The sequence below is a fragment of the Salvelinus alpinus genome, chromosome 12 (assembly GCF_045679555.1).
Source record: "Salvelinus alpinus chromosome 12, SLU_Salpinus.1, whole genome shotgun sequence".
NCBI classification, from domain to species: domain Eukaryota; kingdom Metazoa; phylum Chordata; class Actinopteri; order Salmoniformes; family Salmonidae; genus Salvelinus; species Salvelinus alpinus.
Window position 1 is genome coordinate 1,427,725 of NC_092097.1, and position 23,848 is coordinate 1,451,572.

Here is a 23,848-nt window from a genome sequence, read left to right on the forward strand (position 1 = left end):
CACATCCTCCTCCTCCATGCTTCACGGTGGTAACCACACATGCGGAGATCATCCGTTCACGTACTCTGCGTCTTACAAAGACACGGCGGTTGGAACCAAAAATCTCATATTTCGACTCATCAGACCAAAAGGACAGATTTCCTGGGGTCTAATGTCCATTGCTCGTGTTTCTTGGCCCTAGCAAGCCCTTTCTTCATATTGGTGTCCTTTAGTTGTGGTTTCTTTGCAGCAATTCGACCATGAAGGCCTGATTCACGCACATCACCTCTGAACAGTTGATGTTGAGATGTCTGTTACTTGAACTCTGAAGCATTCATTTGGGCTGCAATTTCTGAGGCTGGTAACTCTAATGAAGTTATCCTCTGCAGCAGAGGAACTCTGGGTCTTCCTTTCCTGTGGCGGTCCTCATGAGAGCCAGTTTCATCATAGCGCTTGATGGTTTTTGTGACTGCACTTGAAGAAACTTTAAAAGTTCTTGACATTTTCTGATTGACTGACTTTCATGTGTTAAAGTAATGGTGGACTGTCATTTCTCTTTGCTTATTTGAGCTGTTCTTGCCATAATATGGACTTGGTCTTTTACCAAATAGGGCAATCTTCTGTATACCACCCCAACCTTGTTACAACACAACTGATTGCCTCAAACGCTTTAAGGAAAGAAATTCCACAAATCAACAAGGCACACCCGTTAATTTAAATGCATTCCAGTTGACTACCTCATGAAGTTGGTTGAGAGAATGACAAGAGTATGCAAAGGGTTGCTACTTTGAAGAATCTCAAATATAAAATATTTTTGGATTTGTTTAACACTTTTTTGGTTACTACATGATTCTGTGTGTTATTTCATAGTTCTGATGTCTTCACTATTATTCAACAATGTAGAAAATTGTCACAAAATAAAGAAAAACCCTTGAAGGAGTAGCTGTGTCCAAACTTTGACTGGTACTGTATATCAACCTGTCAACTAATTGGGGTCAGTGCTAATTTACATGCTTGTTTTCCCACAGTATGAGTGATTTTATGACAAGTTCATTCTGAGTTTCCACAACTTTATTTTGATGCGCCTTTCTCTACAAGCCTGGTCTCCACAAATCTCTGCCATCGCTGGCAAGAACTGACAAAGTCAGACCAATTATATTTGCGCATTCGATACACCTGTATTCTACACCCCCATTTCTTTCGACACACCCAGTCAACGGTAGCCATTGGGTACTTAAGACAAACAAATATTGTGATAGTACCTCTGTTCTGTGAACCAGCTGCCACTTGCCATCATCTTCTTGCTTAAAGAACTCTAGGAATGGATCAGATTTCCCAAACAAGTCCTGCAAGAGAGAGAGACAAATAGGAGCACTGGCAAATGAATAATGGGCGGGAGAGAATTTAGAAAACTGTTTATTACTCCTTAATAAATGTAGAACATTTATTGTACCTTCTTATCCAGGCCTTTAGCCTCCAACTCCAGCACGATGTCCCTGTTATCCTTTATCTCCTCAGCAGTAATCTTTAACACACACAATAAAGCACAAATTAGGGAATTCATATGATCATCTCAAGACACTGTTTGCATTACCTTATGGTTGTTATCACAAAATTTACATAAGTGGGACCATTTTACATTTACACAGCCACTTAAATACTTACAGTAATGGTGCCTTTGCCTGCAGGCTTACCCTTCTTCATTTGTAGAGGTCTGGTAAGCTTCTTGCTGGACACAATCTGAAAGGCAAATGGTTGTTCGTTGGAGGCACACCACCATAGGTAAAGAAATTCCAAAACAACATTGGGTTAAGTTCACAGGAGGTTGGTGGCACCTTAAATGTGGGAGGACGGGCTCGTGGTATTGGCTGGAGCGGAACGGTATGAAATACATCAAAAACATGGTTTCAATGTGTTTGATGCCATTCCATTTGCTCCGTTCCGGCCAATATTATGAGCTGTCCTCCCCTCAGCAGCATCTACTGGTTAAGTTATTACCTGAGAAAATAAAAGATTCAACACAAGGACACAATGATGTGAGAATAATTGGTTAACACTTTCTTATATACTAACCTGTCCCAGTGTGCACTCAAAACCCCCCAGGAAGTCATCATCATTCAGATCAACAGACTTGTTGTCTATGTCATAGACACCCAGCTTCAACGTCTGCACTTTCTCAAAGTGGTAGTCCAGGAGCAGCTTCTTGGAGAACTCAGGGTCCTGGCAGTTCTTCACCCTCTCCGTGCGGTCCAACTGTATAGTGAGACAGAAAGCATCTTCATGAACAAACCATAGGCCATTTCATTTTATACATGAACAATTATTAGATGTTTGAATTAGTTAGTGCTTTCTCCCTACCTCGGTCCACTTGTCATCCCCGATGCTCTGCAGCATCACGCAGAGGGGGTCGGACTTGGATCCAACGTCTTTGTCGAGGAGATTGCTGCATGAGATGGAAAGCTCTACTTTTGACACACATTGAGTATCCATCTGAAAAACACAGGAAGAAAAAAAATTGATCAATTATGACTGTATATTAAAGCCACAGTCTGCTCTGCAATTATAAACAATAGGGCCCCTGCCACTTGTTTTGGTATAAAGCTGAGGGATAGGGCCAGGGAAAGGAAAATCCTCTCAAATTCATAGATAGTATGTAGAGACCTGCTCGTCGAACATCTCATTCCAAAATCATGGGCATTAATATGGAGTTGGTCCCCCCTTTGCTGCTATAACAGCCTCCATTCTTCTGGGAAGGCTTTCCACTAGGTGGGAACATAGCTGCAGGGACTTGCTTCCATTCAGCCACAAGAACGTTAGTGAGGTCGGGCACTGATGTTTGGCGATTAGGCCTGGCTCGCAGTCGGCATTCCAATTCATCCCAAAGGTGTTTGATGGGGTTGAGGTCAGGGCTCTATGCAGACAAACCATTTCTGTATGGACCTCCCTATGTGCACAGATGCATTGTCATGCTGAAACAGGAAAGGGACTTCCCCAAACTGTTGCCACAAAGTTGGAAGCACAGAATCATCTAGAATGTCATTGTCTGCTGTAGCATTAAGATTTATCTTCACTGGAAATAAGGGGCCTAGCCCGAACCATGAAAAATAGCCCCAGACGATTATTCCTCCTCCACCAAACTTTACAGTTGGCACTATGCAGTCGTGCAGGTATCGTTCTCCTGGCATCCGCCAAACCCAGATTCACCCGTCGGACTGCCAGATGGTGAAGCATGATTCATCACTCCAGAGAACGCGTTTCCACTGTCATAGAGCAGCACACAATTGGCCCAAAGTAATCTGGGTTTGGCCGGTGTGGGCCATCATTGTAAATAAGAATTTGTTCTTAACTGGACTTGCTTAGTTAAATAAAGGTTAAATACAAAAAATAAAATTATGAATTGAAATGAACATTAAAATAGCTTCCCATATCCCAGGCTAAGCTTTAACGTACACTACTCAGTAAAATCGCAATTTTGCGTATAAACGCTTCTCACCCTGATAAGCACAGGGACAATTAAAACTGGACAGGTAGCCTACTTCCTACTAGTTCACATCTGTCAACTTGTCATTGAACCAGACACCTTGCATGCAACCTACCAAGTGCGTATTTTACAGTAAAGACTCGACTTGGAGGAGAGAGAGCTTTCTATAAAGGCAACAACCATTTTTCATCAAAACCCCATTTTGAAGAGACTGACAAGAATTCCATGGGCACATGAACGCCCATAAAATTACAATCACCGGATGTGCCTCTTCAAACTCAAATCAAGCTTTGGTTAACTTTAGAAATATAAGTAGGCAAATGTTACAAATATTACCTTGTCGCACGAAACGGCAATATATCGGGTGACCTATGAAACAGTTGTACTTGCCATGCAACTCTAAACTACACTCTGCCGTAACGCGATATAAATGTCGAGTCGAGCTAAGATTTACTAAATTTGCTATCTGACAAAAAGGTGTGGCAGATGGTAAAGTGAGCATGATAGCTCAACAATTGGATAAGCCGCCAGCATAAAAACGTTCCTATTGGACAAGAGGCAACGTGACTCACGCTGTGCCCCCAGTGCAGGAAGTGACTACACACACACACACACACATACCTTATTCAGGCTGCACTCAAATATTTTGTTGCACCCCTAGAGATAATACAAATGTAGCCTTTTACAATTAGCCGATACAGCCGATGTTCTGGTATACAATGTTAACGTATAAACTCCGCTCAATAAACAGCCATAATCACCGTTGGAAACTTAGCTAACTAAACCAGACACAAATGTATGCGTAACTGCACAATATTTATTTTATTGTTGGATCACTCATGCTTTGCGAATTTGCAAATGAATTCGGTCCTTATCAAAATCATTAATACAAATAACAGAACGTGAAACTACAAATTTCTGCACTACTACTCGTCTAAATGTTAAAAACAATCTTATCACATTTCAATAAAGGACAATATTCATACTTACAAATAACAGTTAGTGTTATGTTATACCACACACAATGGGCAAACAATTTACTTTCTGTATATAGCAAGGCTGCATTTCCTATGTAGGCCTACTAACATTCCCACACATCCATTTCTCCACACCTACAGTATACATTTGATAGCTATACATAGATTTCTGCACATATCCTTGGACAGTTGGTCTATTCAGCTCTAATGATACAGGGCAACAGACAGTCCTATAAGTATAGGAATTAAGTTCATGAAATACAAGCAATACTGTAGTGTTAGCCTTTCACTGCATTACTGAGGAGGCAAATTATTTTTCTCAATAATAATTATGTAGCCATTTTACAACCCAATACAGCAAACCTTCTAGTATTGTAGGCCTATCAACGTCACTCAATAAACAGACATTAAACATTGTTGGAAACATTGCACAATGTATACTGAACAAAATTAATAAAACGCAACATGCAACAATTCCAAAGTTACAGTTTACAGTAAAAGTCGGAAGATTAAATGTATTTGGCTAAGGTGTATGTAAACTCAGATGTTCACAATTCCTGACATTTAATCCTAGTAAATATTACCTGTTTTTAGTCAGATGGGATCATTACTTTATTGTAAGAATGTGAAATGTCAGAATAATAGTAGAGTGATTTATTTCAGCTTTTATTTCTTTCATCACAGTCCCAGTGGGTCAGAAGTTTATATACACCCAATTAGTATTTGGTAGCATTGCCTTTAAATTGTTTAACTTCGGTCAAATGTTTCGGGTAGCCTTCCACAAGCTTCCCACAATAAGTTGGGTGAATTTTTGCCCATTCCTGCTGACAGAGCTGGTGTAACAGAGGTTTGTAGGCCTCCTTGCTCGCACACGCGTTTTAAGTTCTGCCCACAAATGTTCTATAGGATTGAGGTCAGGGCTTTGTGATGGCCACTCCAATAACTTGACTTTGTTGTCCTTAAGCCATTTTGACACAAATTTGCAAGTATGCTTGGGGTCATTGTCCATTTGGAAGACCCATTTGCGACCAAGCTTTAACTTCCTGACTGATGTCTTGAGATGTTGCTTCAATATATCCACATCATTTTCCTTCCTCATGAAGCCATCTATTTTGTGAAGTGCACCAGTCGCTCCTACAGCAAAGCACCCCCACAACATGATGCTGCCACCCCCGTGCTTCACAGTTGGGATGGTGTTCTTCAGCTTGCAAGCATCCCCCTTTTTCCTCCAAACATAACGATGGTCATTAAGACCAAACAGTTCTATTTTTGTTTCATCAGAACAGAGGACATTTCTCCAAAACGTACAATCTGTGTCCCCATGTGCAGTTGCAAACCGTAGTCTGGCTTTTCAATGGAGGTTTTGGAGCAGTGGCTTCTTCCTTGCTGAGCAGCCTTTCAGGTTATGTCGATATAGATACTTTTGTACCCGTTTACACCATCGTCTTCACACGATCGTTTGCTGTTGTTCTGGGATTGATTTGCACTTTTCGCACCAAAGCATGTTCATCTCTAGGAGACAGAACGTGTCTCCTTCCTGAGCAGTATGACAGCTGCGTGGTCCCATGGTGTTTATACTTGCGTACTATTGTATGTACAGGTGAAAGTGGTACCTTTGGAAATTGCTCCCAAGGATGAACCAGACTTGTGGAGGTCAACAATTTTTTTCTGAGGTCTTAGCTGATTTCTTTTGATTTTCCCATGACGTCAAGCAAAGAGGCACTGAGTTTGAAGGTATGCCTTGAAATAAATCCACAGGTACACCTCCAATTGACTCAAATTATGTCAATTAGCCTATCAGCATCTTCTAAAGCCATGACATCATTTTCTGGAATTTTCCAAGCTGTTTAAAGGTACAGTCAACTTAGTGTATGTAAACTTCTGACCCACTGTTATTGCGATCCTGTGAATTATAAGTAAAATAATCTGTCTGTAAACAATTGTTGTAAAAATGACTTGTGTCATGCACAAAGTAGATTTCCTAACCGACTTGCCAAAACTATAGTTTGTTTACAAGAAATTTGTGGAGTGGTTTAAAAATTAGTTTAAATGACTCCAACATAAGTGTATGTAAACTTCCAACTTCAACTGTATATATCAATTGAAATAAATTCACAAGGCCCTAATTTTGGGATTTCACATGATATGCATCCATGGTCAGATACCTTAAAAAAATGAGCTTCACAACGGGCCTCAGGATCTCATCTAGGTATTTTTGTGCATTAAAATTGTCTTGAGTTTGTTGTCCGTAGCTTATGCCTGCCAATACCATAACCCCACCGCCACCATGGTGCACTCTGTTCACAACGTTGACATCGGAAAACCGCTCCCCCACATGAGGCCATGAAAGTGGTCTATGGTTGTGAGGCCGGTTGGACATACTGCCAAATTCTCAAAAATGACGTTAAATTCTCTGGCAACAGCTCTGGTGGACATTCCTGCAGTCAGCATGCCAATTGCACGCTCCCTCAAAACTTGAGACATCTGTGGCATTGTGTTGTGTAACAAAACTGCACACTTTAAAGTGGCCTTTTTTTTGTCCCCGGCACAAAGTGCACCTCTGTAATGATCATGCTGGGATTTTTTATTTCAGTTCATGAAACATGGGACCAACACTTTGTTACATTTATAAATTTATTTCATTGTAGATTTGATTGAGACTTCTAATAGGGAACGACACATAAGGAAAATAATTTAATGGGAAAAAAATCCCCATTTGAAATCCAGTGTCAGTTGGAAGTGATGGAACCGTGGCTTATTCTGCAGAAGGCTGTCCTAGTGTCCCATGTCAGATTCAATCAGGATTTAGGATTGTGTGGCCCTCTATTATATCAACAAATACCAGCTATGGCAATATTTGATATACACTACATGACCAAAAGTATGTGGACACCTGCTCACCAAATGCCAAAATCATGGGCATTAACAAAAAATGTATGCACTCTGGATAAGTGTGTCTTATCCAGAGTAAGTCACTCTGGATAAGAGTGTTTTCTAAATGACTAAAATGTAAATGTGAAATTTTAACATGGAGTTGGTCCCCCTTTGTCGCTATATCAGCCCCCACTCTTCTGAGAAGGCTTTCCACTCTTCGTGTCCATACTTTCCATACTCAGCCTTGTCTCAGGATAGTAAGTTGGTGGTTGAAAATATCCCTCTAGTGGTGTGGGGTCTGTGCTTGGGCAAAGTGGGTGGGGTTATATCCTGCCTGTTTGGCCCTGTCCGGGGGTATCTGACGGCCGGGGCCACAGTCTCAGCCTCCAGTATTTATGCTGCAATAGTTTGTGTTGGGGGGCTAGGGTCAGTCTGTTTTATCTGGAGTATTTCTCCTGTCTTATCCAGTGTCCTGTGTGACTTTAAGTATGCTCTCTCGCTCTCTCTCAGAGGACCTGAGCCCTAGGACCATGCCTCAGGACTGCCTGGCCTGATGACTCCTTGCTGTCCCCAGTCCACCTGGTCGTGCTGCTGCTCCAGTTTCAACTGTTCTGCCTGCAGGTATGGAACCCTGACCTGTTCACTGGATGTGCTACCTTGTCCCAGACCTGCTGTTTTCAACTCTCTATTGACAGCAGGAGCGGTAGAGGTACTCTGAATGATCGGCTAAAAGCCAGCTGACATTTACTCCTGAGGTGCTGACCTGTTGCACCCTCGACAACCACTGTGATTATTATTATTTGACCATGCTGGTCATTTATGAACATTTGAACATCTTGGCCATGTTCTGTTATAATCTCCACCCGGCACAGCCAGAAGAGGACTGGCCACCCCTCATAGCCTGGTTCCTCTCTAGGTTTCTTCCTAGGTTTTGGCCTTTCTAGGGAGTTTTTCCTAGCCACCGTGCTTCTACACCCGCATTGCTTGCTGTTTGGGATTTTTCTGGTTTTCTGTACAGCACTGTGTGACATAGGCTGTTGTAAGAAGGGCTTTATAAATACATTTGATTGATTGATGTTAAAACATTGCTGCGGGGACTTGCTTCCATTCATCCATCCACAAGAGCATTACTGAGGTCAGGCACTGATGTTGGGCGATTAGGCCTGGCTCACAGTCAGTGTTCCAATTCCTCCCAAAAGTATTAAATGGGGTTGAGGCCAGGGATATGTATGTGCAGGTCAGTCAAGTTCTTTGACACCGATCTCAACAAACCATTTCTGTATGGACCTCGCTTTGTGCACGGGGGCATTGTCATGCTGAAACAGGAAAGGGCCTTCCCCAAACTGTTGCCACAAAGTTGGAAGCACAGAATCTCCAGCCAACACTTAGCATTGCAAATGATAATCTTTTGTCCTAACGTTGCTTCCTGAGGCATTTTGGAACTCGGTAGTGAGTGTTGCAGCTGAGGATATTTACGCGCTACGCACTTCAGCACTCGGTGGTCCCGTACTGTGAGCTTGTGTGGCCTACCACTTTGCGGCTGATCCATCCTATGATGGTGCAACATTGAAAGTCACTGAGCTCTTCACTAAGGCCATTCTACTGCCAATAATTGTCTATGGAGATTGCATGGCTGTGTGCTCGATTTTATACATGTGGCTGAAATAGCTGAATCCACTAATTTGAGGGGATGTGCACATATTTTTGTATATATAGTGTAGCTTACTGCTTTAGGTAACAATCCGGTTGACTGCTTAATTTCAAGAGTGTGAGAACTATATTCCTGCTTTCCCCGTCTTATGTCAAACCACAATAAAGAAAGTCCAGCAAACCTAGATAAGCATAATGGCTCAAATACTTAATTTATTACACACCACGTGTCACCTCGCACAATTGATAAAAAATAACTAGTACTTACCTTTGCATGTAAATCCAATAGTGAACCAAGTTACTAATATTGCCTTATACCCAACAGCTTGGTACACAAAAAGTAGGTGTAATGCATAATATTCAAAAAGTTCAATCCAGAAGCACACTCAGTGACTTTGAAAGGAAGCAAACCAAAATAGGCATGTATGAATACTGAATGACTGGTAAAGTCCCAACTTGCTTTGCATCGCAATTCATCAGCTCTTTCCATCGGCTTTCTCTAACAGACACAAAGGCATCTTTCAGGCCAATTTAGTTCACACCATGCCCTAGGTTGTCATGTCTGTCCCCAACAACCCACCACTTCACCCCAGTGCTGTATACTAGGCCCTTCTCAATCCGTGGACTCGTTAGAACCCCCAGCATTTCCCTCTTCTTTCAAACATGACGAAGTAAACAACTTATTTGATGAGCACCCTATATGATTACTCTGCCTGATTTATGGAGACCAAAAATAAAACAAGGCTGTATACATAATGACATTTAAAACATATATAATTCATGTTCAGAGAACTTATATGAACTCAGTCAATAAATTTCCATTAAACCGCATTATAAAAACAAGACAAATGTAGGTTTAGCGGTAGGCTAGCTTGTAACACACAAGAAACAAAGACTCTCTTAGCCTTACAGTAGGCATGTTTGCCACTAGCATCTATTGTGGGATTGAAAGTGGGCCTTGTGACAGTACACGATTTATTCCACTCTCAACACAAACACAGATACAATTTATGAACAGAATTATATACAGTGCTCCATCTTGACAATTTTACTGCTGTAATGTAACATGTTTGGGACCATATCAACAGTGGCTTACTAAATACTTTAAATAAAAAACATTTGAGTGAAGTGATCCCTAGAGATACTTTGAGATTTTGGCAATGAAGCCCTTTATCTACTTCCCCAGATGAACAAACTCATGGATGGATATCATGTGTGTCTTTCTACATCCAGTATGAAGGCGGTTAAAGGTAGTTTGGCGAGCAAATGCTAACTAGCATTAGCACAATGACTGGAAGTCTATGGTATCTACTGGCATGCTGGCAGTTACCATAGACTTCGTCATTGCGGTAACATTAGTTAGCAATTGTGCTAACGCTAGTTAGCAACTAACTTCAAACTGCACGCGGAGACAAAAATAGTATCCACGGCTTCATCTGACTCTGTGGAACTAGACAGGGCTTAATTGCCAAGATCCTGAAGTATCCCTGTAAAGACAAGGGTGTCAAACTAAATTCCCGGAGAGCCATGTGTCTGATGTTTTTTTATTTTCATTCTTGTACAATTAAGGCCTACACAACCAGGTGAGGTTAGTACTTAACTAGTTCTTAACTAATCAATGACCTTAATTGATCAATCAAGTACAAGGGAGGAGTGAAGACAAGCAGAACTTGGCCCTCAAGGACTGGAGTTTGACACGTGTTTTAAAGTAACTGTCCAGTGTTTCCAGATTTCTATGAAATTTGACCTATAATTAAATTACAATGTGAGCCAAATAGTTCTGTCCATAAAAAAAGGTACTTGTAGGCCCAGTGCAGTCTAAATGTAGATTTTCCTGTGTTATATATTTCCACACTACGAGGTTGGAATAATACTGTGGAAAAGAGAATGCCCTTTTAGTGTAAGAGCGGTTTGAAAAGACCTCTTGAAATATCATGCTTTTTTGGTGGGATGGAGTTTTAGCCTGCCTGGTGACATTGCCAGGTGGTACATTTGTTAACAGACCAATAAGGGAGTTCGAAAACTCTGCCAATAAGAGCTAGTTTTCAGTTTTCCCCTCCACTCCTAGCAAAATTCTTGCTTGAGAAATTGCGCTTGCTAAGAAGCTCTTTTTGACAATTTTAATTGAAAAGTCACAGTAATTGTTACTCAGAAATGATTTGATAGTGAGCTAAAAACCGCTGCATTGGGCCTTGCTAAAAATGCAGCTTTTATGGGTTTGGATGGTCCACCACAAGACCATTGTACTTGCATACGGAGCAGCAAGAGCAACTGCCCCTCCCTACCGTCAGGCCATGCTCAAACTCTACACCCCAACCACAGCACTCCGTTCTGCCACCTCTGGTCTCTTGCGCTCAGCCCAGTCCAAGCTCTTCTCTGTCCTGGCACCCCAATGGTAGAACCAGCTTCCCCCTGAAGCTAGGACAGCAGAGTCCCTTCCCATCTTCCGAAAACATCTGAAACCCTACCTCTTCAAAGAGTATCTTAAATAATCCCCCCCTTCTCAAATATTCATGCAAGTAGCCCGCTGATTGGCCAGCTCAGCCAACATGACATGTTCTATGAGGAAATAGCAAGCATTTTTTAAACAGTCTGTTTGAGATGCAACTTTGAGTTGGGGATTAATTTTTTTCTCTCTCTAATATATGCTTTGGCCACAAATACAAGTATAAGACGGGTCAAAAACATTATTTGGGTACAAGTTAATAGAATGAACTTTTAAAAGTGAGATTTTCATTGGCGAGTTACTTTAAAGGATGGTTTCTATAACAGATTAAGCTTGGTCCTGTTCTAAAAATTATTCTAAACAGAATTGCCATGAAAAGGTATTTTAGTCCAGGAATAGGCTTAATCTGGGTCTGGGAAACCGGGTAAATAGGTTTCTTGGTAAGATCCGATTGAATTTCCCATTCAACCCCTATATATCCTATATGTTCACTTGCAAAACCTAGATATAGCCAAGCCTATATGACCCTTTAATGTTAACCTAACCCTAACAGCAATACTTAGGCCTATCTAAACTTTCTTTCATACCTGGAACATGTTTGGGAAAAACTTGGTGCCTTCCCTTCCAAAACCATTTTAATTGTTCATATGGAAAATCAGCAAGCAATGAAAAAGCATTGGAGAAAAATAGAATGCCTTGTAGATAGATCTATGTCAGGAATGTCATTTTATTGACAAAAGTGTAAGCTAAACAGTAGGCTATATACACACTTGTGAAATAATAAACTGGAACGTCCCCAAAAATGAAACATAAAAATGTATCTTGTCAGGCAACACTACAAATCTAAGACATTCCAAACAGCTCATACTTTCAAAAAGAACATATCGCAGTGGGAGGGTTGGCAGATACAAAACGTTCTAAAGAGCTCTGCAGACCATTAAACCAAATGCAACATTTTTTTCTCAGAAACAAGCAGTACAATCTCACATCATAGCTAACATTAACATTTGCATTTATTAACAGTGAAAAACAGCATAGAGCAAATAAGCAAATGCTTTAACCATGGCACAATAAGTGTTCTCTGTACTTACACCATGCATGGCAGCATTTGGTGAGTACCCCCTTTAGAATATCGTCACAAAGCACAGGTAAAAGAGAATGTTAAATCTATGGAAGAAATACAAGAACACAAAATGTGTCAGGGCATTTGAAAATGATACATGCTTCCAAGTGAAAGTGATGTTATCAGCACAGCAATAAGAAACTGTCCTCCTACTCCAACCATATTATTTGGACTTTTGAAATTAATTTCAGCGCTCTTGCTCGAAACAGGATTGGACTCAAGCTACATCAACATGGCAACAGTTGGCTTTTTTGCCATTTGAAAATCCACACCCTACTTTTGTAATCATATTATACATCAAATCGATAGAGCAGTTTTCCATTTCATTCCTACGCTACAAACTTTGGTAAAGGAACTAAAGATAGCTGGGAGATTAAATGCATCCTAAATCCAAGTTCTTACCATTGCATTAATGAAACCGCATGTTTCACTTAATCATTATTGGTAGAGGGGAAAATTGGGAGTCTTATCCTAGGGTTATCTTCACTTTCCTAGCCCCAATAGGCCTATCATTTAAATCCATGACAGCAGACGTTGCCTCCTTGTGCGACTCAAAGGCAACCATTGCCTCACCAGTGGGCAGGCCCTTTTCACTGAACTGCAGACAGACTGAACCAGGCAGCACCTGATACCCATAGAAGAAATCTAGAATCTCATCGACTGTTACAGTGAAAGGCATGTTTTGGATCTTTACAATGGTAGGTCCACGAGGGTTACCAGGGCCTCCGGTTGATTGCCCTCTCAGAGGTTCAGAGCCAGGGCCAAAAGCAGACTGAGGACACCCTCCTGATTGCCCATGGCCACCTCCTCGGTTGTTGTTGTTGAGGCCTCTGCTCTTTCTAGGGCCATTGTCAAAAGGTGGCATGCCCCTCAATCCCTCTGGCCCAAAGCCAGGTGGGCCATTGTTGCTGCCTGGTCGGAAGCCCGGGGGTTCCAGAACTGCTCCAGGCAAGTGACCGGCAACCATGGGTGGGGGAATGCTAAGGGCTACATCCCCTAGACTTGCTGCAAGTGGGGGTGGAGGGGGGCCCGCTAGTCCATTACCTGGGACATTAAACGGCGTAAAAGGACCATTGCCTAAATGGCCTACAGTGTTTCTGAGGAAGTTGAACTCATCTCCTGTCATACCGGCAAAGGGGTGACCTTGAACTGGATTCTGTGCCTGAACATGGCTGTGTGCCGGGCCTTGAGTGTTCCCTTGGGGTTTCTGGCCTCTCTTAACCTGTGGTGGTGGGTTTCTCTCAATTTCCTTCATCTGCTCAAAGGTGACCAAATGTACAAAGGCATCTCTGCCATTTAACTTCTGCCTGTGTAGTCTCTCAGCATTTAGTGCATCCTCCTCTGCCCTGAACTGCATAATAGCCTGACCTAGACCGTTACCACCGCTGTCAACCAGAACTTTAAGACTTTCGTCAAATATTGAAATGCCATCTAGAAACTGACGGACATCCTTCTTTGACACATTATATGGAATATTTGAGATGTGAGCACAGTTTCTAGGGCTCTTGACTGATTCTGAGTTGTTTTTCTTATCACTACCCTGCATCCTTTGACGAATTGAACCAATCTTTTCAAACATAGCATTTTTACTGATGGGGTGAACTTGTATGAATCGGCTACCCATATACTGCATGTGACAGCCGAGGGCAACTTTGTAGTCCATTTCATTTTTGAACTCGACAAAGCCCTCGCCTGTAGCTCGGCCAGTGGGTCCATAAGCAATGTAAATGCTGTCTTCCACAATATCCAAGTTTTTGAAAAACTCACAGATCTGTTTGTTTACTGCTTCGTAGGGCAGGCCTTTCAGGTAAACACAGAACTCCTGGTTGTGAGGGGAGCGGGACCTCGCACGGTCTCTGGTTGACGGGGACGCTGAACTCATATTGCTGCGGCGGTGCTGGTCTTGGGGCTCGTTATTGAATTTTGAGTGGGCTTGCCCTCCAGCCCCGTTCCCACCACCGCTGACACTCATCCACTGCCTCTCTGTGGCCGGAGAGATGTCCACGTACCTCTGCCCTAACATTCCGGTGCTTCTTTTGAGTGCCTCAAAAGTGTCCTGAGGGGAAAAGAACTTGGCCAGCGCCCTGCCGCTACTCCGGCCCATGTTGTCCCTGACCAGTCGGATGGAGTCCACCGCTAACCCACGGAAAAACTCCCTAATATCCATTTCTGTACCTGAGAATGGCAGGCCTTGAAGGTGGACATATAACTCGTCTGGATTACCTATTGCTGCCTTCATGTGTGCCTGGAGATTTAACAGAGGGTTCATATGGCCCAGAAACATGTGGTTTGGGGTTCCCAGAGGCAGCCCTGAGACCAGTCCACCAGGGGGTGGGATGCCTGGGTTAAATGGTGGCATTGAGCCCATGTGGGACAGATGACTCATGGGAAGGACAGGGGGGCCTTGGGTTAAAGGTGACACAGTGGGAAGAGGAGGCATAGAGGACACAGGTGGTGGAAGTGGCATGGGGGGTATGGAAGGCATGGGTGGCAGGGATGGCATGGTTGGCAAAGGGGGGATAGGTGGTGGTATAGAGTTGAGGGAGGACATGGCTGTTGTCATAGTGGATCCCATGGTAAGATTTGGGCTGCTGAAGTTGTTGCTGAAACTGGGGGGCATGTTTCCCATGCTAGTTGTGGCAAACGTGGACACATTTTTGTTGCTTATAGTTTCATGTGCAGATGCAGCTGTGGTGACTGCAGTTGGTGTGGTGTTGCTGAAGACTTGTAAAGTGGTGGGTAAACTGCCCCTCCCACCTGAGCTTATCGTGGGGCCTGGCCTGCTACCGTTTCCCGCGGCTCCCTTCACATTGCCTGTTTCAAAACGCCTGCGGCTATGTTCGATCATATTCTGCATCTCTGTCTTGCTGCTCAGCAAAAGTGACACTTTAGAACCTTTGATTGCTCCCCCTGTACGCATCATGCCAAGCCTGGCATCTTCATCTGTGGCGAAAACAATAAAAGCCTCACCATGTTCACCCCCTACAATATGCACCCCACCATCCGGGATAGTCAATCCAGAGAAGAAATGGCGTATGTCCATGGTGCCCGCCACTATCGGGAGACCCTGCAAGCGGATGACCACAGCCATGCTGCTGAGGCGAAACAACACACACCTGCAGGTGAAAAAAGGCAACCACCGTAAGACTAGAGGAGAGAGTAAAGAACAGACAAAACAAAAAGAGCAGGAGACAAACCATGATTTAGGAAACAGCTTACGTTTTGAGGTATTCGATGAGAGCCCAATGCATCAATAGAGGAATTCAAAATACATGTGCAAGTATTAGGCCGTCGGTCTACTCATCACCACTCTTACACAGCCATCCACACATTGCTTCATTTACCACATACATCAGCCTTGGCTCAAGGAGATTATGTAGGCCCAAGGTCTGATACGCAAATCGTTGAGAAATTTAGCTCGTAGGCCTAAATCTTGCTCATAACTAGACCCAGAGTACCACACATTTCAATGCTGTAAATTCGGGATTAACCTGTAGCCCTACTTCCAATTTATCAATCTGATGCATCATGAGGTCTATGTCCAGTAAAGGTCAGGTGGAAGAAGGTCCCTGAATTTAAAGGCTGAGTAAGTAAGTTTCGAAGCTTGCAGGACACATTACTTACCAACAACAACAGCTGACAAATCCTAATAAAACTACATCACGTTCTGAAGTTGACTTTCCTTTGTCTAACTACACTATCTTGAAAGTAGCAAAGAAGTTCCGTGGTTCAGAGTGCAGTATTTAGTTACATAGTGCAAACGTTGGCTAGCACGTTTTTCACACTGTCTTTAGTCAGCAGGCCTGTACAGGAAATTCCCAGTGTTGCCTAGAGTTCCTCGAAAAGGAGACAATGCTGGCAGAGCGACAAATTTACATGATTCTATGCTAGATTTGTATCGAACAATTAGCAAGACAGCTAAAATGGCTTTGAAAAAGTAAGACCTCAGCTAATAGGGAGAAGTATCTAACAAAATAACTACACTATGGCAGTCACTAATTCTAAATGATTTACATACAATAGGAATTTGGGTACATTTGTGGACGAAAACACTACTTACTCAACCTTTAAAATATAAACACGTGTCAATTTGATATTACTGCAATGCAGTATCTCTAAGCCATTGGACGACACTGTGCCATCTCAGTAGCAACTGGTAAACATAAAAATGCATTTATTAATAATTTAAATACCAGTCAAAAATGTTGTTTGATCACGACACCAACCATATTAAAACATTAAAAGAGCAGAACAATTAGCCTATGCTTAGGCCTGAGTCTCAAGCATTGTTTAGAGCAAGTGTTGGACAAAAAGCAAGTAGAGAGAATGTGGTCCACAGAAGGCAGTCAGGTCATGAAGTGGAGACATTTACTTAAGGCTTTGTGGATGCGGTATTTTGCCAAAGAAAGCCACTAACATACCATGCACTCCCTCTACCACTCATACCTTGGTAGGTCATTCTTATCTCTCCTCACCTTCATAGGTTTCCACAATAGAGTGAACATCGAGCCCAAAGGGAATCAATAAGGTCAATGAATATAGCCTAACAAAGCGAATAATTACTGGTAAAAAAAACACCAAGAGCCCACAGGAGGCTGTGAAAGTTGGACTGGCAGTCAATTGAATGAACCTATGTTCAAGACATATTTACAAGCTTACCTGTAATAATAAGTGGTGCTTCGTTAAAACTGTGGCACAGGATATCCAAGCCAATCCTGACGGCAAGCAATTTAAATCAATTCTAGACTGTAACAAAAGAATAGGAAATGGAAGCAAAAACATGAGCAAACAGCAGGCAAATGTAGGCATCCTTAGTGAACAACATGTACAAAACACTCTTGATTCAGCCCCAGCACCATATCAGCTGTTTTGCGTCAGTAGATGGTCAGAGAAATGTAGTAAATTGACATCAACAATAAGAGCACAAACTCTTTGAAATGGCTGCCTTGCCAAAAGCCACACAACAATAATACAAATCATGCATCTCATCATTTCTCATGTTGACATCAAGCATAAAGAGACATTTCATTCATCACAGCAATCCATAACAGCAAAAAAAAAAAAAAACTTGCATGCCATTGAAAAACTTCAGCAGTGAAATACAGAATTTCCCCCATTCTAACGGAATAGATTATTCTTAGGTACATTTCTAAAGTATTCTATATAAAACGTAAATGATAACATCTCTAAATGTAAATGAGGGATGTGCAGTTCACCTAGCAATGTGCAGATTGCCTAGCAATCAACTGTACATTGTTTAAAGCACAGTTTTGCAAGTATAAGTCACAAATGACACCTCTAAAAAAGCCCCCTATGAACAGGTTTGTAGAACCATGGCTCTTTCGAGTTTTCAGTTCATTGTTCGCTGGTCGGGAGTAGGGATGTGCATTTGACCATTTGTGGCTGTTTGAGCACGTGCATGATTTATTTTATTTTTTACTCAAGTACAACAATTATAATAAATAAGCTGTTTTTAGAACAAGGGTGGAATTTCTCACTGGAAAAGTGTTTGCGCATTTATCTACAGCAGTTGAGGCTTGTGGGAGGAGCTATATGAGGACGTCTCATTGTAATGGCTGGAACGGAACGGTATCAAACGCATCCAACATATGGAAACTACACGCTTGACTCCGTTCCATTAATTCCACTCCAGCCATTAGAATGAGCCCATCCTCCTATAGCTCCTCCCACCAACCTCTAGCGATATACAGTATATGCCAACAGTGAGCAACAATGCCTAATTTATCATAACCATTAGTGATAACTAACCCTAATTGCCTCAGTCAATAAAAAAAAAAGATTAATTTAAGATTAATTTATTTACTAAATAAACCCTTGCTCAACAGAATAATGTAATAGATCAAAAGAATGAATGCTTTAATCAAGTTGACATTGGTAATCTGACATTGGACATCTGTCATCTTTTGTGGAGCAAAGACGTTTAGGGACGGGGAGAAATTACAATAAAGCAAAAACAAACAGGAAAGATTTTCTGTAAAAAAATGTCCAAAAATGACAGTTTGGCTGGTTGTAAGGAAAAATTACGTTTTGAAAACGACACGTTTCTGAAAAAAATATGCATCGAAGCTGAACTGCAATATTATGTGGTTGAAATAGTATCAGCTTTTATGAAGACAGCACCTCTACAGATCATATCTAATAACTGAGCACTGCATTCTCTCAAGATACAGAAATAAATCAATTATATTTCTCCACTCCTGTTCCCAAGTCCAAATTTTGCCTACATTGTGTAAAAAAAATTCTGCAAGAAATGCTTAATTCTGCAGGAGTTAAGGCTATAGCCCTATTTCGCACGTGACTAGTACTATTAGAGAACGTTGGCTATGTGTTTATTACCCCAGAATGTCTGCCATTCCAGTGGACGATTAGGACGAGACACGTTTTTTCTCTTCCCCAAACTGCCCCCTTAAATTATTTTTTTTAAATAAATTGATGGAAGTCTGGAGATTTTTTGTGTTTAGATATTTCAACAAATCCAAGCCACAACAGGCTACACTGATAACTTGGGAACCAAGCTCAAGTTTCTAAACTATCTTTGGTATAGTGTCACCATAAAATTTGAATTGAGGAAGTGTGATCATAATCATTAGGATATTTTAGCGATCCGCAGTAGAAGACTTCCGAAATGCCCCCCAGCCTTCAGATTTGAGCTAAACAGCTAACTTGCACTTCATATGCTTTTTTTTTTTGGGGGGGGGGGGGGGGGGCTATGGATGAGAAAGTGAACTTGTTCCAAACGTTTAGCTCAGTTGTATGCCGTTTTGCGATCTATTAACAGCAAGGTTTGCATTAAATAGGCGCAATGGTTTTTTTATGATGCATTTGGCGATGTTCAATTAAATTTGCACAAAACGTATAAACAAAAGCACGCACTGTAAAAGTTAATACATGTAGGCCCTTCATATATATATATATGTATATATATATAGGCAGCACTTCGTTCAATTTATTGAATCAGTTATTGTTCTCTTGCTCAAACCGCGAGCAACACCTCTCAAACCACAGGGATGTTGATTCACACTGGGCTAGTATTAGAGGACTTTGGAGTTTGCCAATAAACAGTAGGTTATTCTGGTTAGTCAATGTCCAGATTTCAGTTTCCATTTAACCCATCTAAACAGTTGGCCATTGTTTCCTTGAAATGCCACAGGCCTATTTGAAGTCCCGTCTTGTGACTGTTTAATTTGTATAGCGCCTCACAATCATCACACATAACATGATCCTCTTTTACCACTTTACCAAATATTTTCCGAACATGACTTTTCTGGACCTACCTTCTCCTTATTTTAAACTCTCCATTCACAGCTTTTGTCTTATTGAATTCAACTTTTTGCCACCGTGGATTGAAGTTGTCTTTTTCTGCCAGTTAAGCCCTAAAGCTTACGCACTAATACTAGATAGCCTAAAATAATGAAAGAAAAACATTAACGTAGGCTAAATAAATTGCACAATAAATGATACATTTATGGTTTATTTAAGGAATTGTTTCTCTATATTCAACTCGCCTGCCATCCACCCACCCTTCAGCCACACAATATTTAATTACCCGAAACCAATCCCCCCCGCGGATATCACCACGGGGACTGTGAGTTATGAGTTAACCCGCGCATCACTATTGCCCATGAGTCGGTTTTGTTGCTAAACAACCAGCCAGTCTATGGACAAACCCTGAATCAGGCCCGTTGTGTCAGTCTCGCACTGAGGATTGTATTCAGAGCCTGCCCCATGAAAAATATAAGCATGGGCCTACAATGGAATGCAGCCGCCCATATTCCTTATATCGTATACAAAATGTTAGAGAAAAAACAACCACCTGCACGTTAACACTCATCAATGTAACCTCAAAGCTTCAGCACACTACAATCTCTCAATTGTGTGGGAATCTTTCTACAAAACATACAGGAGACAAAGGTCACTCCTGAGAGCACCTAACCACCTGGTACACATCAGCAACAATGGACAATGAGAGAGGTCATCAACTGGCTTACTTTTAAACACGTGTGCACTTCAACATGACAAAGCAGAACATAACCCTTCGGATGACAAAATGTGAAGTCATTTGCAACTATAATACGCTAGAAATAAACTAGAAGAGAGAAAGTTAACTTTAATGCACATGCCATATTAGCAACAGATTAATATTAGCTACGGTTAATATTTAAGGAAGTATTGCCAAGTAAAGGTTTGTTGCGCCATAAAATAATCCAGCAATGCATATGCCGCCATTTTGGGGGGGGGGTTTAATATTCTCTCATTATGGGAGTTCCACCACTCCTGGAAACACAAATTAAGACAACAGTGTCTTCCAAATCGAGAAAAAGGAAGTATCGTTGTTTGAAAATGTTGACCATGGAGATCAAAAGATAAGCTGTAACAGTCTATGCAAGTAGTGCCTATCCACTGTTACGACTTTAAAACGACTACTAATGCCATATGGCAGGGTTCGACATTCAGGGCTGTCCGCTGGCCCAGAAACATCTGCCGAGCTCACCGGGCCAGTTAATCAAGCTTTCATATGGCCCGCTTGGGCCAGTACATTTTCAAACTCCAAAACAGAAAATGGGGTCTATTTAATCTTCCCTACGTGACACTTCACACTTGTTATCAATCAGCATACGGTTTCTAAGCGAAGGCAAGAACGTCAAAGCCTTCCCTCTCTGTCTCGAGTGAGCCCCGCCTTAGTACGGCCTGGATACTCGCTCCAGACCCGCAGAGTTGAACTGCACGCACATTCCACAATCACAGAATCAAAGTCCTCCACCTCCCCTTTTTCATATCATACATCCTACAGAGCAATGTCTTTATTAACAAAGAAAGGTTTTCGTAGGCCTAGTCATATACTATATAGCTGCCTGATTGTCAAAACATGAAAATGATTTACACAAAATCATTTGTTGGTAAAAAAATACAAATATATTTTCTAATGCTGCTCTCTGTAGTCTATAGAATTGTTTAAAAACCAGATTAAATTTACAGAAGCTGTTAATGAGCTGTCGTTTATCCGCGGAATATCCACTGTCGGGTGGCAAGAGCGTGCAGCTCCTCATACAGCCGATTGCGGCATGGAAAGAAACGTGTTCTAATAAACCCAGTCACTGTGTAACATTCCTAAATGCAATCTAGGGAAAATAGATGGCAATTATAGAAAAGAGCGGGATCCCAGCTTTCCCATGCAGTTTTATTTCGCAACTCCAATTTTTGCACAATTGCAGCGTTTTAAAATCCGAGTCCCTGGCATGACAAAAAAGTAACTGCAGGAAGCGCATCATAGTCATTAGAGTGTGTAAACAGTAGGCCTAGAATGTAAAATTCACACAATTACACTATTTAAACACTGTAAAATCACATGATTTTATTAGGCTAGTGGAAGTTTAGGATATTAAACAAGAAACAAGGTCATATTTAGAGTCTGATATCTAGCTAATGATCGGGGTAAATGCAGATGAGCATCCCCATGCTTCAGCCATGTGGCCACTATGCTGAAAACAGTTTAAAAATGTAATATTCCCCTACATGTGATATTGCTCATTTCTAAAATAGCACACCAGCCTGCAATATGGACCATGTACAGGCACCTAAAAAAAATACTGTTCATCAATATGTTATTGGGCTCAGGAGAGTGTATTTTTATTTTCCAAACAATTGTTTGGATTCATTTTTAGAAAAAAAATGGACTGCAAATTAAACGTGAAAAAACCCATGATTGAAAATCTGGTTCATAACTTGTTTTCCTGTATACTTGGCCTGGGCAAGTTAATTTCTCATTCGGGCCACTCCTTTTCACTTGGTACTGGCCCAGTGTGCCACTGGCAAATGTATCTGAATGTCAAGACCTGCATATGGGCTTTTCTTCTAGTCTTGCCATTCAAATGAAATCATTTCAAAATGTTGGCCTATTCTTAGGGTAACTGGAGGGATACATATTGATTCAGATGATCCACATACCAGTATGTTTCTATCTGTATTCCATCTTGATGTTAACTAGACCTAGAATAGCCTGTGTACGTAACAATTAAACATCAAGGTTATTGCCCATACAAATAAGTGGTAGACAACAACCCAGACTTGAGGTCTCCAAAGGCATTAGAGTTGACGTTAAAACCTCTTACATTGAAGAGGGACCTGGGCTGCCCTATCCATGCTTGTTGTCCCCCAATCTCTACACAGGACAAATAGCACACACAGGTAAGTTGATGAAATAGCAGCAATGAAATTGTATGTGCACAAAAACGCTGTCAACATGAACAACGCTGTAAGACTTCATTGTAAAACACATTCGCCAGTAACGTACCGTTAGCTAAAAGCTCAGTCCGTCAGAGTACAAAAGCAGTTGCCAATCTGAAGGGCTGCAGGTAGACCGCAAATTCTGCAAAACTACAGGAAGACCGCATACAAATTACATCCAGAATTGTTTAATCATTTTAGCCATTATTGTCCAGTTGGATGTGCACCACTGATATTTACTTTGGCCAAGCGTCATGCTAGATAGCTAGTCTGATTCATGTAAAAGAGCACAGTCAAGATGGCGCTGGTCCTTCATCGAAAATGCTTTATAGAAGCTAGCTAGTTAATTAACCAGGGCCTGGTTTCCCAAAAGTATATTACGGCTAAGATCAGAGTTAGAACCATTGAATGGTTCTAACGATTAACTTAGCCATAAGATCCTTATGGGAAACTGGGCCAAACAAGATTGGGAGTTACTAGCAGCAACATTTGCTAAAAACAGAACAATTGCACTTCAACGTACTTCAGATTAGTAACATCACAGTAGCTAGCTAGCTAAACAACCAAAACAAGACATAACAATGAAGCTAAATCTTTCCCCACAACCATTCTAAACGTAAACCATGGCTAGGATCAGAGTGGCAGTTAACATTATATATATATCCTGTTTGCTAAAAACATAGCTAGCTACCCCATTTGGGCAGGCCAACCATCTAAAATGCCGATAAAAAAATACGCTGTTAGGTAGCTAACCATTCATTCTCGCTATAGTCCCCGCATGTCTGCAGGATTATATTTCACTGATGGATAACATTTTCAACATTAGTGGCATTTGTTTGCTGTTTTTCTTTTGTCCTTACCGAAATATCTGTTAAAAGATCTTTATTTTATTTTGTGTTGCGTTCTCTCCATTCCGTGCTCTTCTCTCTTCTTGTAGCTGGTAGTAAAATGTCGGTCGCGCGACGAACTGGAATGGTGACGTAGAACTTCTCAGCTCTCATGATATAATGCCGCCATCTAGTGGACTCAAACATGATGTTTTAGACAGAACATTTTATATCTTTGTCAAAATG

At 41.5% G+C, this 23,848-nt stretch overlaps 2 protein-coding genes across 7 annotated transcripts in view; both read right to left on the reverse strand.

Moving 5' to 3' along the window:
- The window catches only part of cpne1 (copine I), a 62,127-nt gene extending 38,360 nt beyond the window's left edge, over positions 1-23,767 (reverse strand). The window contains exons 1-7 of one of the 5 annotated variants that reach the window (XM_071334661.1): positions 23,636-23,683; positions 17,190-17,276; positions 2,338-2,469; positions 2,053-2,232; positions 1,645-1,719; positions 1,433-1,504; positions 1,242-1,325 (exon numbers count right to left, since the gene is read on the reverse strand). In XM_071334661.1, the coding sequence (XP_071190762.1) occupies positions 1,242-1,325; positions 1,433-1,504; positions 1,645-1,719; positions 2,053-2,232; positions 2,338-2,469 (543 nt within the window). In that variant the 5' untranslated portion in view covers positions 17,190-17,276; positions 23,636-23,683. Of the gene's footprint in view, positions 1-1,241; positions 1,326-1,432; positions 1,505-1,644; positions 1,720-2,052; positions 2,233-2,337; positions 2,470-3,796; positions 3,955-17,189; positions 17,277-22,842; positions 22,926-23,635 lie in introns of those variants that run through there. The other 4 variants (XM_071334666.1, XM_071334662.1, XM_071334667.1 and 1 more) reach the window with 4 other exon arrangements.
- Positions 12,115-23,737, reverse strand: rbm12 (RNA binding motif protein 12). Of its 2 annotated transcripts, none has more exons than XM_071334660.1 (2): positions 23,636-23,737; positions 12,115-15,646 (listed from the first exon to the last, which is right to left on the reverse strand). In XM_071334660.1, the coding sequence occupies exon 2, from the start codon at positions 15,619-15,621 to the stop codon at positions 12,997-12,999; it is 2,625 nt and encodes an 874-aa protein (XP_071190761.1). In that variant the 5' UTR covers positions 15,622-15,646; positions 23,636-23,737; the 3' UTR covers positions 12,115-12,996. The 2 variants fall into 2 exon arrangements, with proteins under 2 accessions (XP_071190761.1, XP_071190760.1); XM_071334659.1 differs by lacking the exon at positions 23,636-23,737 and adding an exon at positions 17,190-17,278.
- Positions 23,768-23,848: the final 81 nt, after the last annotated feature.

What these genes read in the sequence shown, in the direction of transcription:
- rbm12 (XM_071334660.1), bottom strand. Translation starts at nt 15,621, where the DNA reads ATGGCTGTGGTCATCCGCTTGCAGGGTCTCCCGATAGTGGCGGGCACC.